The 18,652-nt window shown below is 42.4% G+C and overlaps 1 protein-coding gene across 2 annotated transcripts; it reads left to right on the forward strand.

Annotated features, from left to right (window-relative positions):
• The first annotated feature begins 87 nt into the window (after positions 1-87).
• Positions 88-18,381, forward strand: numa1 (nuclear mitotic apparatus protein 1). 2 transcript variants are annotated; one of them, XM_071925561.2, is made up of 24 exons: positions 88-219; positions 529-601; positions 703-788; positions 960-1,033; positions 1,386-1,474; positions 1,616-1,690; positions 1,875-1,968; positions 2,179-2,386; positions 2,934-3,073; positions 3,337-3,448; positions 3,987-4,104; positions 4,245-4,385; positions 5,186-5,299; positions 5,580-9,596; positions 9,814-10,023; positions 10,383-10,573; positions 11,260-11,397; positions 12,274-12,409; positions 12,994-13,210; positions 13,408-13,544; positions 16,261-16,548; positions 16,828-16,929; positions 17,057-17,374; positions 17,964-18,381. In XM_071925561.2, the coding sequence occupies exons 2-24, from the start codon at positions 563-565 to the stop codon at positions 17,991-17,993; spliced, it is 7,074 nt and encodes a 2,357-aa protein (XP_071781662.2). In that variant the 5' UTR covers positions 88-219; positions 529-562; the 3' UTR covers positions 17,994-18,381. The 2 variants fall into 2 exon arrangements, with proteins under 2 accessions (XP_071781662.2, XP_078140481.1); XM_078284355.1 differs by lacking the exons at positions 88-219; positions 529-601; positions 703-788; ... (2 more) ...; positions 1,616-1,690; positions 1,875-1,968 and having other exon boundaries at positions 2,368-2,386; positions 2,937-3,073.
• Positions 18,382-18,652: the final 271 nt, after the last annotated feature.

Below are 18,652 nucleotides of genomic sequence, written 5' to 3' on the forward strand. Positions count from 1 at the left end.
TAATTTCACATGCGCCGACGAGTGAAAGAGGATTGGTTGGTTCAATCTTCAACTACCTATTTGAATTTAGTCTGGTTTTGGCATAGAGCTGCGAGGAAATGTTTATTTCGTAGCGCTAGTTTGATATTTTACTAACGTTAATTTGTTTAGGCAGGACCTTGTCTCAAATAAACTGATTAAAGCTGCAAAAAGAAGTGGCTACGAGGGTAGGCTGTTAAAGTAAGTCAATGTTTGAGTGATATGTTTTAGTAGACTTGTAGATTAACAGTTAATGCTACGCCGTTAGTTAGCGAGCTGTTCTGTAAGTAGCTGACGTTAGCTAAATTAGCCATTAAGCATTCTCGAGGTAAATTAACTTGTGCATAAAGTTTAAGGTAGGGTTAGCTTTGCTTTAAACTTTATTAATGGAAATGACTGAATTTAACGCCAGATACGTTGAAGTTAATTAAAACAGCCCAAGTCGACTCACTCGTTACACTACTGAGTTGTTTACAGGTTTCTTTTCACATATGGTTTTTACACTGCCAGGTTGCAAACGCTTTGTGAGCAAGCGACAGCCAAAATGGCCATTAACCTGGGCGTTAAGGCTCTGCTCGACTGGGTAAGTGGGTCACTCACATCACTAACCTGTTTAGTGTTATTTTACGAGATAACTGCGGTTGGACTAAATTGTCATGACTTTGTGAAACCATCTTTTTACAGTTCAACAAAACGAAATTGGCCGAGCGAGAGCTAAATATCAACGATTTGCAAGATGGGATACTCCTGTTGAAAGTCGTTCATAAATTGTGAGTAGGAGCGAGGTGTTGAAATATTTGGTCTTTGTAAACAAGATGAAGTCAGATGATTTGGTTTTGAACTACATTTCAAACATGGCTCCACCTCTTTACCTGATAGTGTAGAGGTGGCCATGCCTTGGATCACACCTTAACGTCTTGTTTCGCCCCATGTTATCTCAGGAAAAAAGAATCCAATCATTGTTTCGATCAGTCGATTGAGGATCGGTTGAAGCTGATCGCTGACTTCTTGGAAAGTGAGTTTTTTTCCCCCCTAATTGTCAGATATCTTCATAAATTAGGTTTTTAGTCAAGTTCTGGAATTTAGTGAAATGAGTGAGATGGGGTTGTGCAGCGGTATTGTACAGTGTCAGACATGGGTTTTAAACTCAGTTTAAAGGCCAGGTGAGTACAAACAAGATGAGGTGAAAAAACTGGTACTTCTGCACATTATTTCCTGAGTTCTCCACTGGACCTTATTGTTTGTTGAAAGATATGAACCGTTTGCATTCTATTTTACACTGTCAGTGCTTCTCCTGTGTTCTGCAACTTGTTGGTGAAGTTTTTTCATTTTGGGTTTTGTTCATCTCTGTTGTTGTTGCCTGTTAGGAGACTGCAGATTCAGTTCAGGCAATGGAATTTCATTATCATGGGACAACATAAGAAATGGCGTCAACTTAACAATGGAAATATCAAAGGTATGTGCTCGCTACGTGCTCTTATGCACACTTTGTTTTGGTTGCATTATCTCTTTGCAAATATACACAATTTTGTGGACTAAGTGTCTATATATTTTTGACTGTAGCCGTATTCTGACTCGTCCCTTGTGGTCTCATCAGGTGCTTTTGTTGCTGGTGTACCATGACATGATGAATGACCGCTGTACTCTAAACATGCTGGAGTATGAAGTGGAGGTAAGGGGAGCGCTCCTCTGGCTTGGCACATAAATCAATAATTTTGCTACTTGCTGTCCTTTGTCTGTTGTTCAGCACCATGTTGTATCACTTCTTCCATTCTGGAGATGTGTTCCTGCTGTTTGTAATTAATGTTTTGTTTTGTTTTGACCAATCTGATCACATCCCCACTCTTGTCTGTTAGCGGGAGATTGCAACCCTAACTGACCGCTTTGTGAAGGAGAGCAAGGGCTGTGTTTCCCTGAGCAGTGGGCTTGAGGCCTATTTGGGGAGGAAACGTAAGACACAATAGTATTTCACCTTCCATTCGTTGGTTGATACAACATCTTGTTAAGAGTTTTTAGCCATCAGTATTACACACTCATTTATAATGTTTTTTTCAATTCAGCTGCAAAATGAAATGCATGCTAGCATTGTGGTTAGGGCTTAACCTGCGAGATGTAAAATGACCATACTGTCATAAACTCTTCTTTCTCCATCAACTTCAGATGTGCCAGCCTCGATTGTCAAAAGTGAGGAATCAACAAGCCCCTCCACTTGCAGTTTGTCAACTGTCTCCTCACTCTCAGATGAAAGCCCCTCCACCTGCAGTTTGTCAACTGTCTCCTCACTCTCAGATGATGAGTCCCCTGTCTTCCGTCGCACGCAGAAAGTCAAGTTTGTGGACCTGCAAACTGTGGCTTCTTCCTCAGTCAGGTATCATTCTGGACTTGCATTGATCTGACACCTTGCTTGTCTTATTCATCAAATGTGAGTAAATGGTGAAAGGCTAGCATTTGAATCCTAAGTTTACAGAGTTCTCTGAAATCCACAGGCAAACTCCTACAAATTCACAAAACATTAAAGGGGCAATAAGTGACATTTTTACTGTCCCATAAATGACCATAATATGTCTTGCGTTGGGTTGGTAGGAATTTAATCAATGCGAATAACTGAACGATTACTTTGCCAGGTGCTGAGATTTCTGGCTTTCAAAACTCACTTTCCAGTCCGTACTCTGTTTTGGAACAAAAACTTCCCACCCACTCGAATTTCAAGATACTCAATTCCATCATGCTTTGCTAAAGTTACATGGAGGGGAATCAGATTTGTTTTAATTCCCCCAAAGTCTCTAACATCTTGGGATGACAGGTTACCAAAACTCTGTCCAATAAACAAGCTAATTGTGAGTCCATGCAATGTTGAGAAATATTTTGCCTTAAAATTTGGGTTTTAATACTTTAATTTGCCTTTATTCCTGCAGCAGGTCTCCTCTGCAAGATGTCATGAACACGCCTCAGTTTCAGATGAGGAAGATGCAAAGGCAGATGATCAAGGAGAGAGACTACAGGGATGGGCTGGCGAGGGAGCTGGCTAGCAAGATGACCCTCATTACACAGAGAGGTACAGTATCTAAAAGCACAGTTATCCCCTAGTTTGTGGTTGGTTAAAGTAACTGATGAGGTTCACAGCAGAAATTGGTAAAACCTTCTTGTACTCTCACCACTTATGTAACATGTTTTTTTTTTTTTTTTTACATGTAATATTTCACAAATTGAATGAGTTTTCTCAAACTGTTAAACTCCACCTACCTCCTCCTGTACATTTGCTTTGTTTCTCATCTCACTCAGTAAACTTCTCTCTATCCACGCGTGTCTTCTCTACAGAATCCCATATCAACCAGTTACAGTACCGTCTGGATAAGCTGAAGGAAGAGCAAGGTGAACAGGAGCAGGTTGCCAGTGAACAAATACATGAGCTAGAGACCAAGAGCAACACGTAAGCACCTAAAGAACTCAAAACACCTAAAGAAACCCCCCCCTAGATCTTGGACAATTCAGCCTAGTATTGGGAAAACTCACAAAGCTTTAAATAAGATTGAAAGACTCAGTGTCACAGATAGATATATTGTGCAGCTTTTCCTTTTGTACGATTTTTGCAACGTTTTGGAATATTTTCTGGGTCATAACTGTTAGTATCTGAGTACTACAATGAAAGCCTTTTTGGATGTAGAGGTCCAAATATTTTGATTCCACAAAGTCAGTCTCCCAGTGGATCAGGTTCATGACTTCTGCCTTGATGTAATGGGCCAGAGTCTTGGTTTCCCAGCTTTGGCAGAGAGATCCAAAATACATGTGGGGCTTCTTGTGGTGTGAATCTTTTTTTCATGAGTGCTGGTTGTATGACAAGAGACTATTTCTCATTTGGGCCTCGGACAGAAAAAGCTACAGGACCTCTGGGTAAGCTGTGTTTATTAATGTATAAATGGCCTGACCCACAGTTTGAGAAACACTGCTCACCTAACTGTCTCTCTTAGGTTACAAATGCGTCTTCATGAGCTGTTAAGGCAAAATCAAGACCTCAGGAGTGACTCCTCACTTATGGAGCGTAAAGTGGATGAGCTGACAGAAGAGAATGGAGTGCTCTCTGTCCAGGTAATGAAATAATGGCAACTGAAATAATAGTGATCTTGTTAAGCTTGGCCTATTCTACTTTTTACACCTCTTAAGTTGCTTAGGATAGAAGACAAAATCCCAAATTTTAAGTATTAATGCTTCCTTTTCATTTGTGTCAGGTGAGAGAAGTGTGTTCACAGCTGGCCATCTCCGAGGCTGAGGTTGGGAGGCTTACAGAAACCCAAGAATCTGCTCAGGCGGAGTGGAGCAGCAAAACCTTCTACCTACAGTCTGAACTCAGCCAAGCTACAGCCCAGAAGGTCAGATTAAAGCCTTACAGCTGAAGTTAAGACATCAATGGGTCTGGAACTCTTTAAGCCTCAACTGATTCAGTTTCTACACCCTGGAACTAAATTTTGTTGCTAAGCAATATTATCCAAAACTTTAAATGCTGTCAACTTTTGGAACACTGCAAAGCGCATCGCTTGTCATTTAATATGAAATAACTAATCACAACCACACATAACTATCTTATTTAATTTCGTAATCATTGGGTTGAAGTTAATTATCCTTGTGCAGGAACGCCCTGAATGGTTTGATCTCTCTTGTTTGTTGATCTGATCTTATTTTGACCTAAATAGGTAAAACGATGTAGGGGAAAACATAAGTTACAGTAAGAACATGAAAAGAAAAGCACATGGTGAGCTTTTTTGTCTGCTGGATACGTAGATCAAAAGGCAAAGCAATTGTATAGGTTTTGTGCTGATGAGAATCCATTATTCTAATGAACGCTACCCGTTGCCAATGATAAAAGACTTTGTAAAAAATTAGGGGCCAACCTGCAGTAGAACACAGTACTTTTTGACTGTGGCAAATACACTGGTGGGGTTTTATCCTTTTAAGCCCACAGTTAAGAACAGAAAAACAAACAAAAAAATGAATAAGAGCAGTTTCACTTGTAAAACTAGTAGTACTACTACTAATTTAATCCAGGAAAAAAGACACGAGATCAAACCCTAGATTGCCCCCAACGAACAGTGATACAAAATTAGAGGAAACATTGTTTGGTCTGTATGTGCTCCTTTACTAATATCCTCTAATGTCCTTCCTTTATCCTCAGGAGCTCCTGAGTGAACAAATTCAGATCCTCCAGGGCAAGATTGCATGTTTGGAAGATGAACTAAGCAGAGTCACAAAGGAAGAGAAAGGAGAGAATATGGGGCCCATAATGGAGGTAAAGTGTATACATATCTGTAATGGGTCAAAATCTAGCCTAAAAAATAATTAACATACTGTATGTTGTCAATGGGCCAGCTTCAGTTTTGTTTTAGTTTAGTTTTAGCTTTTGGAGAAAATATTTCAAAATGGATTGACTGGTCAAGATATAAATTATATGAAAGAAATTTAAGAAGTATATGAACTATCTGAGATGGATTTTCCCTTTAAATCTCTTTTGCTATAGATAAGTTATTAACCACTGAACAAACTCCTCTTTCCACAAACTGTCTAATCAGAAAGAAACTTTGGAGAATGAAATCATGGGTTTGAAGAACGAGCTGGAGAGTGCATTCGGCTCCCTGAAGAACGCAGAGGCGGAGGTTCAGGCCAAAGTACAGCAGTTGGCGGAGTATCAACAAGAAATCACTCACCTGAAAGAGCTACTGAAGCAACAAATGTCTAAAACAGAAGAACAGATTAAAGCCAAGGAGGAAATAATGGCCAGGTTGCAGAAGGAAAGCTCTGAGCAGAGGGATGTTCTTCAACAAGAGATCCAGGATCTCAAGCTCCAAGTTGACAGCATTAGCACGTCACTGAAGAAGGCTGAAGAGGATGCTCAAATCAAAGATGAGCAATATCAGCTGGAGAGTACTCGACTGTCGGAGGCACTTCAACAGCAGAAGGCAGCCTCTGAGGAGCAGATGAGGAGACTGAAGGAGGAGATCCACTCTAAACAGGAGCAGATGGATAAGCTGAAGGAACACAGCTCTGAGCAGTCAGCACTGCTACATCAGGAGATCCAAGACTTGAAGAACAAGGTGGAGAGTCTTTGCTCCTCATTGAGGAAGGCTGAGGAGGAGGTGCAGACCAAGGACGATCTTTTGGCCAAGCAACACCAAGAAAGCGCCAAAACCCAAGAGGATCTGCAGGAGAAGATAACTATGTTTCAGGAGGAAGTGCATGAGCTGCGAGGTGAGGTTAAGGACCTCCAGGGACAGTTGCAGAGCATGAGTGTCTCGATCAAGGTTGCAGAGGAGGAGATTAAGGCCAAGGAGCAACAGTTGTCAAAGAATGAGCAAGAGAAAACTGAACAGAAGGACATGCTACAAAAGCATATTGCTGCTTCTGAAGAAGAAATAGAAAAACTAAAGGAAATTAAGAGAGAGCAGGAAAACCTCCTCCACCAGGCTGAAGAAAAGATGGAGCGTCTTCAGACAGAGTTGTGTACTGTCAACTTTCTTTCGACTGATAAAGACCAACAACTTAACAGCCTGAGAGAAGAAGTCGCCTTTCAAGCAGACATGGCTAGAAAAGCCAAAGAGGAGATTGAAGCCAAAGAAGAGATGCTGACCAAGTTACTGGAGGAGAGGTCTCATCAGGAGGAGATTCTTCAGCATGAAATTCAGGTCTTAAAGGCCCAGGAAGAAAGCCTAAGCTGCTCTCTCAAAAAGGCTGAACATGAAATTCAAGTTAAGCAAGACCTACTGGCTACGACCCAACAAGAGAGTAATCTACAAAGGGAGGCACTCGAAGAACAGATAGTAACCTCTCAAGAAGAGGTGAAGAGACTAAATGAGGAGATTCAGGTTAAAATGGAACAGCTGGTCATGCTGAAGAATGAGAGCTCCACACATTCAGAATTGCTACAGCAGGAGATCAAAGGTCTTAAAAACCATGTAGAAATGATGGGTGACTCTCTCAAAAAGGCAGAGGAACAGGTTCAGGCTCAGGTGGCTATGCTTATCAGACAGGAGCAGGAGAGTGCTCATCAGAAAGAACATCTGCAGCAACAAGTGTCTGCCTCTCAGGAGGAGGTAAGGAGCATGAAGGAGGAGATCCAAGCTAAAGAGGAACAAATGAACCTGTTGAAGAATGACAGCTCAGAGCAATCACACCTGCTACTTGACGAAATCCAAGGTTTAAAGAACCAGGTGGAAAGTCTTGGCTCCTCACTGAGGAAGGCTGAGGAGGATATGCAATCCAAGGAAGATCTATTGGCCAAGCAGCAGCACGAGAGCACTCAACAGAGCGAGGCACTCCAGGAGCAGTTGGTAGCATCTCAAGAGGAGGTGACGAGGCTAAATGGGGAGATTCAAGCTAAAGAGGAACAGCTGATCCTGCTAAAGAATGAGAGCTGTACACATTCTGAATTGCTACAGCAAGAGATCCAAGGTCTGAAAAACCAAATGGAAATTATGGGTGACTCTCTCAAAAAGGCTGAGGAGCAGGTTAAAGCCAAGGAAGATCTGTTGGCAAAGCAGCAGCAGGAGAGCTCATGGCAGATTGAGGCACTTCAAGAGCGCAATGCAGCGTCTGAGGAAAAAGTCAACCAGCTCAAGGAGGAGATACAAGCTAAAGAGGGACAATTGGATCTGTTAAAGACTGAGAGCTGTGAACAGTCCGAATTGCTGCAGAATCAGATCCAAAGTCTGAGGGTTCAGGTAGAAAGCTTGAGCGAATCTCTCAAAGCTGCAACAGAACAGGTTCAGGCCAAGGGAGGCTTGCTAGCTAAGCAGGAACTAGAGAGCTCTCAGGAAAAAGATCAACTTCAAAACTTGATGGCAACCTCTGAGGAGGAGATGAGGAGGCTGAGGGAGCAGATCCAGGTTAAAGAGGAACAGCTGGTCATACTGAAAAACGACAGCTCTATACATTCTGAATTGCTACAGCAAGAGATCAAAGGTTTGAAAAACCAAGTAGAAAGTATGGGTGACTCTCTCAAAAAGGCAGAAGAACAGGTTCAGGCTCAGGTGTCTATGTTTACCAGCCAGGAGCAGGAGAGTGCTCATCAGAAAGAACTTCTGCAGCAACAGGTGTCTGCCTCTGAGGACGAGGTGAGGAAAATGAAGGAGGAGATCCAAGCTAAAGAGGAACAGATTAACCTGTTGAAGAATGACAGCTCAGAGCAATCACACCTGCTACTTGATGAGATCCAAGGTTTAAAGAACCAGGTGGAGGGTCTTGGCTCCTCATTGAGGAAGGCTGAGGAGGATATGCAATCCAAGGAAGATCTATTGGCCAAGCAGCAGCTGGAGAATACTCAACAGATGGAGGCACTCCAGGAGCAGATGGTAGCATCTCAAGAGGAAGTGAAGAGGCTAAATGGGGAGATTCAAGTGAAAGAGGAACAGCTGGTCATGCTGAAGAACGAGAACTCTGCACATTCCGAGTTGCTACAGAAGGATATCCAAGGTCTTAAAAATCAGGTTGACAATATGGATTACTCTCTCAAAAAGGCGGTGGAGCAGGTTCAAGCCAAAGAAGATCTGCTGGCCAAGAACCACCAAGAGAGTATTGAGCAAAGAGAAGTGCTCCAGGAACAGATGGTAGCCTCTCAAGAGGAGGTGAGGAGACTAAAGGAAGAGATCCAGGCCAAAGAGGAGGTGGTTCAGGCTAAAGAGGAGCTGTTGGCCATGAATCAACAGGAGAGAGCCCAACAGGAGGAGATTCTGCAGAAACAGATTTACACATGTGAGGGAGAGATTCAAAAGCTAAAGGAAGCTCAGAGTGAGAAAGAAAACCTCCTCCTAAAGGCTCAAGAGAAGTTTGAGAGTCTTGAGACAGAGTTGTCTACCTTGAACTCAGTCGTGGCTGATAAGGACCAAAAGCTCAACAGCCTCAGAGAAGAGGTTGCTGTCCAAATTGACTTGGTTCGAAAAGAAAAAGAAGAAGTTCAAGCCAAGGAGGGAATCCTGGCTAAGGTACAGGAGGAGAGCTCCAAACAGAGAGATGTCCTTCAGCATGAGATCCAGGATCTGAAAAGGCAGATGGAAAGCATTTCTGGCTCCCTGAAGAAGGCGGAGGAGGAGGTTCTGGCTAAAGAGCAGCTGTTGATTAAAACTCAGCAGGAGCATGCTCAACAGATAGACCTCCTCCAGCAGCAGTTAGCCTCAGTTAATACAGACCTCAGCCAACACAGAGAGATGCAAGCAGCATCCCTCAGACAGAAAGAGGTTGTACGGGAGTTGCAGATATCCACTCACAGGGAAAAGGAGGCTCTTGTTCTGGAGAAAGAAGCTCTAGTGACCAGAATACTCCAGGCAGAACAAAATCAGAAAGCTCTGGAGAAACAACTTGAAGTCCTGGGCCTTGAGAAAGAGAAGCTTGTTCAAACCAAACAGGCCATGGAGAGAGAGAGCAAAGCCTCTGATAGGCTGAAATCTGCGATGCAGCATGAGCTGGCGTCACTGAAAATGGAGAAAGAAAGACTGTTGGAGGAGAAGGAGAAAGCTGAAGAAAAGGAGAAGCTCAGCAGAGGCCTGCAGGAACAGCTCTCGGCTAAATCAGAGGCTGTAGAACACTACAAGGCACAGGTGAGTGTGATCACACACAGTCCCCACTGAACACAACGCACTTTGAAGTTTTCAATTTATCTCTTGTGCATACCTCTAACTTAATTGTTGAATGTCAATAATAATAGAGTTGGATATTTACTTCCATTGACCAGTCTGTTAATGTTCACTAGCCATGTTATCTTCCTACATGTGCTGCATTAGGACTAAGCTATATGTTCATTCTATAATATCACAGATGGAGAAGGCAGTGAGTTACTACAATGGCAAGAAACAGCTCCTCCAGGAAAGCCAGGAGCAGGTGGCTGAACTGCAGCGTTCCTTAGAGGTTAAGGAACACGAAGTAAAGGCTGTCACTACTGAAATCAAGCTGCTGCAGCTAGATTTGGACAAGGCCCAAAGCAATGAGAAGAACCTTTTGAGCAAGGTGGCCAGTTTGGAAGCACAGGTTGGTACTGTTTTGAAACATGAGAAACACACATTGAATACAGCGATTATACACACTGAATAACACACATGCTCACAAAAAAGAGATTGAAATACTGTCTGTTCTGCTATACAAAAGCAAAATGCTGTACCTAGTAATTGTCAAAAAGTTTAGTATCTATCAATGTTATAAAATGTAGCCAATAAATGCAACATTAGAGGGACAACTTTAAAATGACTAAAAATTGAAGGAAGTTTTACTGCTTATAGTTACAATACTTTGTATGGTAATCTATTAGCCATAATGGCACATTTTAGTTTTGTGCAACCTTGGGAAAGCACTAGGTCCTAATGTCAATCTTGACTATATCTCTGTCTCAGCTGGCCTTTGCTGACCATAACCTGCGGGAAAAGAACAAGATCCGTGGTAATGAAAGAGTAACACAGTCAGGTTACTTTGAGGTTCCCAACGCACGGACAAGGGTTCAGACTCGGCCACAGGTGGAGAAGCATAACATTAGCTTTGACAGCCTGGAACATAGCTCTCTGGAAGACTCTCTCAACGCCGCAAGGTAATGCACCTCACAGTACAAGTCGCGTGAAATCTGTGGCAGCCATTTCAAGTGCAACTGCCCAAATGTTTTTTTTGTCCCCAAAGAATTAGTCCAGTCCAAACGAGAATGAACAACATAAATATTGCATATACTGTATTTAAAAAAGGAGTGTTGACTGCAAGTTAATTGTTAGACTCAGAAAAAACATTTCCTGCTTTATATGCTGCCCTTATTTCTTCCCTTATTTTGACTATTGACTACATTACCATTTATTTTCCATCATACTTGGAGATGCTTTTTGCCCTATCAAGGGGGATACCATACGCTCTCTTCCCCCTGTAGATTTCCCCCAATTAATCTCAGCAATATTTTGTGTAATCAAATTCCCTGACTTTTTCTGTCTGGAAGTCATTGAATATCAAGGAATTGTACAAATGGGTCACTTAACCAGAGTATAACAATGTATTTTACATTTTGTTGTGCATATTCCATGTATTTACTGCATGGTGTTTTTTTAGTGCAGTGTATCGCCACTTCTCCACAGCAAGCCCAACTGTAGAGGAAACCAGACTTTTTACCCCTATTCTTTCCGGAGCTGAAAAACATTATCAAACCAGCGAGAAAAAAAATGTTTAGGTCATGAAATGTTAAATCAGGCCCACAGTGGAAACCCTATATAATGCCCTCTGTTGCTTACCTTGCAGGAAACCATCAGCACCTGAGGAGTCCAGCACTCCACTGGTTCGTAGCTCAGAGCGCTTGGCGGCCAAACGACGCACTGTACAGGCAGAGTCACTGGAGACCCTCTACTTCACACCCATGAACAGCAGACAGATCAACAGGTCTTCTCATTTTAACAGAATAACCAGAGAATTTTCATTGTTTTCCCTTTTTTTTTTTTTTTTTACCCAAACTATCAGTAATGTATGTATGAGTGGGGGTTGCAGTGTTCCCCTGTCTCATCAGGCCATCAGTGTATGTAAAAAAAAAAATGTTCTGAATTGGCCAGCCTGGTTAAACCAAAAAAAAAAAAAAAACATTGCTCAGTGCTGCATTGTTACTCCATATTCAAATAGCTAGTTTTTCACAATTTTGTTATTTTATCAACTGCCAGAAAGCACAAGGAGAATGGAGAATGTTTTCTATGCATGTCTGTACATGTATGGAAAATTAATTTGAACTATTCAGATCCAGTACACATGACTTCATGTGTAGATGTTCGATCTTCTGCCATTTCACAAATTATATTTGTTGTTATGATGTATAGCTAATCTTCAGCTATAAAGTGATATAGCTTAGCTAACAATCATACTGAACTCTGACCCAAAATCTTTAAATCCAATCAGGGAATTTAGGTCTGGAAAAATGTGACTTTTGAAATGGGAAAATATGTCAACAACAACCCTGCATATAACACTCAAGCTGCTGTTTCAGCAAAATGGCCGACTGATGTTTACTACTTTGCCCACCACCACTGTTTTGGCTATTTGCCTGGAAATACGCCCCCTTTTTCAAATCTTATTTGCCGGCAACTCTACCACTATATCTATAATATTGACTGGATAATACATGTTTCAGATATATTTGGACACGAAAAACCCATACCTTTCACGTTAATACCCCTCCCACACAGACACACACTCACAGAATTTCCAGCTGTTAGTGTTCTTGTTAGTGTCACCATGATCACATCCATGTTTTCATTGCTCCAACTGCAGGACCAGCACAGAGCGCAAACTGGAACACAGCCTGACCTCTCTGGGTGATCTTGCGCTGGATTCAGCCAGGAAAAATCCAACTTCGTCTGTCAAACGACGCAGGACTATGCAGGTTATCAACATCACCATGACCAAGGTGGAGGGAGCTCACACACACACACACGTGTATTCTTGTGCATGCACACACACAAACACATGCACTGTTAAACACAGTATGTCACACAATGACAGCAATACAAATTGGAAAACGGACATGAAAGCATAAGTACGCACAGATAAAGACAATTACACACAGGTGAAAAATCACATTCACTCTTTTTATGGCTCACTCATAAATTGTCATTATGATTATGACTAACCAGTGTGGTGTATCTTGTCTTAGGCGGGCAAGGTTGTGCTATCTAGGTCTGAATCTGTAGCCTGGTGTTACTAAACCGAGGTTCTACTTGCTAACTAGCTTAGTTAAAGTAAAGTAACGTATCTAATGTCGCAATATACTTAAGTTTCAGGCCATGGATAATTGAAAAATCTAATGTAAAAAAAAAAAAACTAAGTAAAAAACATGAGGCCAAGATTGAAAATAACTTCAGTTTTGACCTAAATTTTACAGTTTTACAGGAGAAGAGACATTACACGCTGTGCGTTGTCGTGCCCCCCTGAAATTGCCCCTCCTAGTACAGTCAAATATCTTGTAAGTGATTGTTGAACTCTCACCTGTAGAAGACCCCAGGCCATGGTGAGGGTGACTGTGATGAGACTTTCCATAGCCTGGCCGCTGCCCGCTCCCAGCCAAACCTCTACAGCACACACACTTCACGGCCAATCTCCATGGAGCTGTTTGACACGCCCGCCAAAATGGCCGGCGCTGCCAGTGACCAGCTGCTCAGTCTTCCAGGGTACAGACGTAGCACCGTCCACAGCACAGTCCATCCACGGGGTGAGTAGGACAAACTTTGCTCGCTCACAGCAGGTTGAATTTAGGGAAAGCGAAACGGTATCGTCCAAAAATAATCTCCTATTGCAGCACACTACGGGCTTCATGAATGAAGAAGTGGGGTTTACAAGGTGTACAGGTAATTTTTAATCATAATAAAAAATGTATATACATATTTTGTTCCATCTGCGTATTTCTAGCTACAAGTACGTTCTGTGTGGGCGCAGAGAATGAGCCAGACGGTGCAGGTGATGACTGGATGAGGCTTGCTGAACTCCAGGCCAGAAACAAGGCCTGCCTTCCCCATCTGAAGAGCAGCTACCCCGTGGAGTCTGGGGTTAGTAGAGAGGGAGACTAGCACACACACTGTCTGAACACTAAATGCATGCAATCACACATACGTATACAATATACACAATTAGCAGGCGCAATTTGGTCAGATGCAGTTTTATTTTTTGTATTTGCCATGGTGCAGTTGGCACCGCACAGAGTTTTTCAAGAGGCAAATTCGGATCAGTCAGTCATGGTGAGATGATTCACTCCTCGGTATTTGTGGGCCATCGGTTGACAAAATTGTTTACTACAATTCATGTCTTTACTGAGCAGCATCTACTAAATAAAAGGAAGGGAAATTTGTGAAAGTATATGAATTTTCACACCTTATTTGTAAATTTTCACTTAACTCCCATAATTCCCTTCTTGTATGCAAATGAATTCACAATGTCACACGACTTGAGAACTCAGTTTGTTCTCTCATATTAGTGGGCATAGAGTGCTGCAATTAAGGAATTGAAAAGCTAAATGCTCTTATAAGACAACACGTACTCTGGCTTTTTTAAAATTAAAAACACATTGTATAAGCAGTGCATGTATGTAAATGTATTTATATTGTATATGTATGTAATATCATTGATCCTGTGTAATGCGCGCTCCCTGAGGAATAAGATGGACGAACTCAAACTTTACACCAGAACCTGCTACAAGTACCGCGAGTCATGTGTCATGGTTTTTACAGAAACTTGGTTGCCGGATATTTCTAGCTCACTCGTTCGAGTTGAATGGCTTTTCCCTGGCACGTTCTGATAGGAGTCTTGAGTTGGGTAAGACAAGAGGGGGCAGATTATGTGTTTATATCAATGATAAGTGGTGTAGGCAATACACCACACGAGAGACTATCTGTAACCCGGACGTTGAGCTATTGAGTCTCAGGCCGTTATTCCTTCCGAGGGAGTTTGGGAACATTGTGATTTGTGCTGTTTATGTGCCCCCAAGTGGAAACGCAGGGAGAGCTGTGGCCCAAGTGGCAGACTGTGCACATAGACAGCTGCAACGTACACCAGATGCTCCCATGCTCATTTTGGGGGATTTCAACCATTGCAAACTTGAAATGTCTTTACCTGGGTTTGAATAGTATATTAAATGTGACACTAGAAACAGTAAAATTCTTGACAAATGCTATGGAAATACCCAGAACGCATATACAGCTAGAGCCAAACCACCGCTGTCCAATTCTGATCACAACACTGTTCAGCTTATTCCCATCTACCGTTCAGTCCTTAGGAGGAGCAAACCCCTTGTAAAAACTGTTAAAGTCTGGTCCACCGAGAGTATTGAAACTCCGAAGGGGTGTTACTTGAGCACAGACTGGGACATCTTCCATGAGTCTGATTTGAACAAATCCACAGAAGTCATCACAGCTTATATTAACTTCTGTGTGGATGCTGTGATACTCCAAAAGACAATAAAACTGTATCCCAACAAGTCCTACATCACTAAGGACGTCAAGGATTGTATCAAACGCAAGAGGCTTGCCTTCAGGAATAAGGACCTAGTGCAACTAAGATCAGCACAGAGCGAGCTGAACCAGGAACTGAACACAGCTAAACGACAATACAAGGAATCCATGGAGGACTTCTGTGCAAATACTACGAAGGACCTGTGGGCCACTATGAAATCCATTACAAATATGACTCCCACCAGGAAACCACTGCACACAACAGATGACAATACCATGGCAAATGATTTGAACAACTTCTACATTAGGTTTGATTCACATGATTTCTCTTTAGAATGTGACATGTGTCATTAGCACCATAACAATTGATGATTGTGTTCCAAGGATAGACATTAGTCCCAGGGAAGTCACAAGACTTTTTAGAACAGCAAACACCAATAAGGCAACAGGCCCTGATGATGTCTCAGCTTTCCTTTTGAAGACATGTGCAGAGGAACTTACACCAGCCTGGGTCTCTGTCTTTCAAAGGTCTGTTGATTCACATATAGTTCCATCTCTCTGGAAAATGGCAATCATTACTCCTCTTCCAAAAAAACCTGTTCCTCAAGAAAATAATGACTATAGACCAGTAGCCCTGACCTCTATTGTAATGAAGTGTCTGGAAAAGTTGATGGTGTGGAAGCTGAAGTCAAACATAAATGGACAGTTAGATTCTTATCAGTTTGCCTATAAAGACAATCGTGGCACTGATGATGCTATACTAACCATAATACACTATATTTTGCAACACCTTGAAAACCCCAAGGCCTACGCCAGACTGCTGTTTGTAGACTTCAGCTCTGCTTTTAATACTCTGCAGCCACACTCCTCAGTAAACTCAGACAGATGTCTGTTAACCCATATATCATCAGGTGGTATCACTCATTTTTGACCAACAGGACCCAGCAGGTCTGAGTGAACCAGACATTATCTGAGTCTAAAGTCATCAATACAGGTGTTCCTCAAGGATGTGTGAGTTCTCCCATTCTGTTTACATTATATACAAATGATTGTGGAAGCAGTCATCCCAGCACTTTTATTGTCAAGTTTTCTGATGACACTGCCATATTGGGACTCATGGATACAGACACTGACATTTCTGGCTATAGTTTGGAGGTTAAAAAGTTTGTACAATGGTGTGATGACCATCATCTCATTGTAAACACTAAGAAAACAGAAGAAATGATTTTTGATCCAGGACATCTGGGGGATCATTCTCCACTACTTCATTCCTCACCCACCAATCTCACTAAATCCCTGTCTGTATCTCTTCCTCCAGCCTGGCCTCTGCCCTGCCTTCACTTTCACAGACGAAGAACTCCGTATGGGCGACCCGTCTGAGACAATCCGCCGGGCGTCCATGATGCCTGGCCAGCTGCAAGACTCTCTCACCTCCCACCGCCTCTCCTACATGGTGGGACAGACAGGTGCCAGTACTCGTTCCCACCGTCAGTCGCTGATGCCCGGCCAGCTTCCATCAAAAACCGGCAGCTCTTCTCAGCTGCGAAGCCCGAAAGGCACAAAGCGACCTTCATCCACACTGTTCCTGCCTCAGACTTCTCCGGAGGTTGGTTTGCTTTTAGTATTGTTGGGGGGGAAGATGAATATTTGTTAAATTTTGCACTCCATAGTGTTGGTTGCTGTAATGTTGGTGATCTAGGAATTTAAGGTTATTCTCCTACCGCAGTCATTGTGAAGTTGCTCTGGATAAAAGTGTCAGCTAAATGGCATAAGTGTGAATCTAATGGAGAAAGACCACATCTGAGTCATAAGTTGTCCTTCCTGCAACCCTCTCCTCATTCTGTATCTGTCTTTCCACATTTGTCTTCCTATCTCAATCTGACAGAAAAAGGTTAAGGCCAGCTGTTTCCCCCGTCCCCTCACTCCCAAAAACAAGAACATAAACAGTGGACCTTCCAGCTCTCAACTTCGCCCCGTCCTCAGTCCAGTGAGTCTCTTACACACACACACACACACACACACACACACACACACTGTATGTTGTCATGAACACAGCCCTGCATATAATGTTTTGCACACTCCTCTCACAATTGCACCATGTGTGATTCTCTCAGGCTGCGCGAAGGGAATCCATGATGTTCACCATTGAAAACACCCCCAAGAAAAACAGCTACCTGCAGAAAGGGCTGAGCAAACTGCGCAGCTCCACCCGGAAATCCCCAGGCAAAAATTCAAGGAAGTCGCCCGCTCAGACGACTTCCCGCAAGTCCCCGGGACACATGTCCTCAGCGGCTTCCCGTACCGGCGTGGGACGAGCAGCAAGGATTGGCAGCATCAAGTCGCCCCAGGTGGCAGCTAGAGGACAGAGGAAGTCTCCGCGAGTCACCAGCAACACGGCCAAGTCACCAGGCCTGACGGCTAGCGCTCGCAAGGTGAACACACACTGTTTGAGGGACACACTATGATCCATTTAACCATTCATTGATTCACACTCACTAAGAGATTTAATAATAGAAATACAAGGTATACAAGCACATAGATGCACACAAAGGGAGTTGGTTATGGTCAGCAGCTTTCCTTCATAAGTGACCTAACCTGCTCAACTAGTCAAAATAAAAACATATCATGCCTACCTTGTTGCTAACTGCTGCAATTGAAAACTGTTTTCAGAGGCCTGGTGTGTCTGCTGTAAAGAATAAATCTTCCTGAAAGACTATAAAAGGTCTATATGGGTCAATATAAGGAATTTTAACTTTGGTTTGCGGGTTTTCTCTCCACACTTGTTGCAGCCTGGTCATCGGTGCTCATTTATAGAATAACATTCACTGTGTTTTTGTTTTATGCATCAACCTATGGAATGCTCACTTTTGCCTTTCTTATACTGGAGCACAAGACTTCTCCCACAGGGATGCCACTGTTGAACTAAGTAATATTTGTCATATTCACATTGTGTAAGAACTTCTGTTTGTCTGCGTGTGCTGTTGGTTTAATCTGCTGGTTGCTGTTTGTTTTACTCCACAGATGATGAGCTTCAGGAGCTTCAAGGTCTGAGGCCTGGTTGCCAGTCCAGATCTGATCGTCCTCAGTCCAGCTTGATTTTCATCAAGATTCTAATGCTATTCTGGGCAGTAGTTGTATTTTTACACTACAGGTTTTGTTAAATACTATATTTTCCCCAAAGTGAATATGGCACTTTTCAAGTTTTTATTTTTATTTTTATTTTTTTACCACTCTGGATTTATATCTTTGGCTATGGCTCTTATAGATTTTTTTACTGCCGGTGTCAATCAGGGGTTTCATTTATTTGATCATTCTTTGATCAGCTTTTTTTTTTTTGTTGCCCTTCAGGACTTTTTAAAGCCTTGTCTTGGTTTACCTTTCTTTTCTCCATGTATTATATTTACGTGTTTTGTCTTTAAAATAAATGATTTAAATGGCACGGATGTTCTCTTATTTTGGGGATGGCTATATTGAAAAGCTTGCTGGCTTTTTGTTGGACTGTGAGCCCTTGGTGGCTGTTGGGTCAGAGTTGAGTCTGGGTCACTTCATGGGTGCTGTGGGTGGTCCCAGGATTGAGAGCCTTCTGATAGGTTTCAGTGTTATCACCCCCCTAAATTATGGCAGCATAAACTGAAAATTAAATTATTTTTATTTTAATATTGTCTGGATTATGATAGATAATAACCCATAATAAGAGATGGATAAACAAG

Source organism: Centroberyx gerrardi, chromosome 6, assembly GCF_048128805.1.
Source record: "Centroberyx gerrardi isolate f3 chromosome 6, fCenGer3.hap1.cur.20231027, whole genome shotgun sequence".
Classification (NCBI taxonomy): domain Eukaryota; kingdom Metazoa; phylum Chordata; class Actinopteri; order Beryciformes; family Berycidae; genus Centroberyx; species Centroberyx gerrardi.

Bases quoted from the DNA above. Each gene is read 5' to 3' on its own strand.
- numa1 (XM_071925561.2), top strand. From the start codon at position 563: ATGGCCATTAACCTGGGCGTTAAGGCTCTGCTCGACTGG. The intron at 602-702 runs GTAAGTGGGTCA...ATCTTTTTACAG, and splicing joins TTAAGGCTCTGCTCGACTGG to TTCAACAAAACGAAATTGGC. The intron at 4,386-5,185 runs GTCAGATTAAAG...CTTTATCCTCAG, and splicing joins GCCAAGCTACAGCCCAGAAG to GAGCTCCTGAGTGAACAAAT.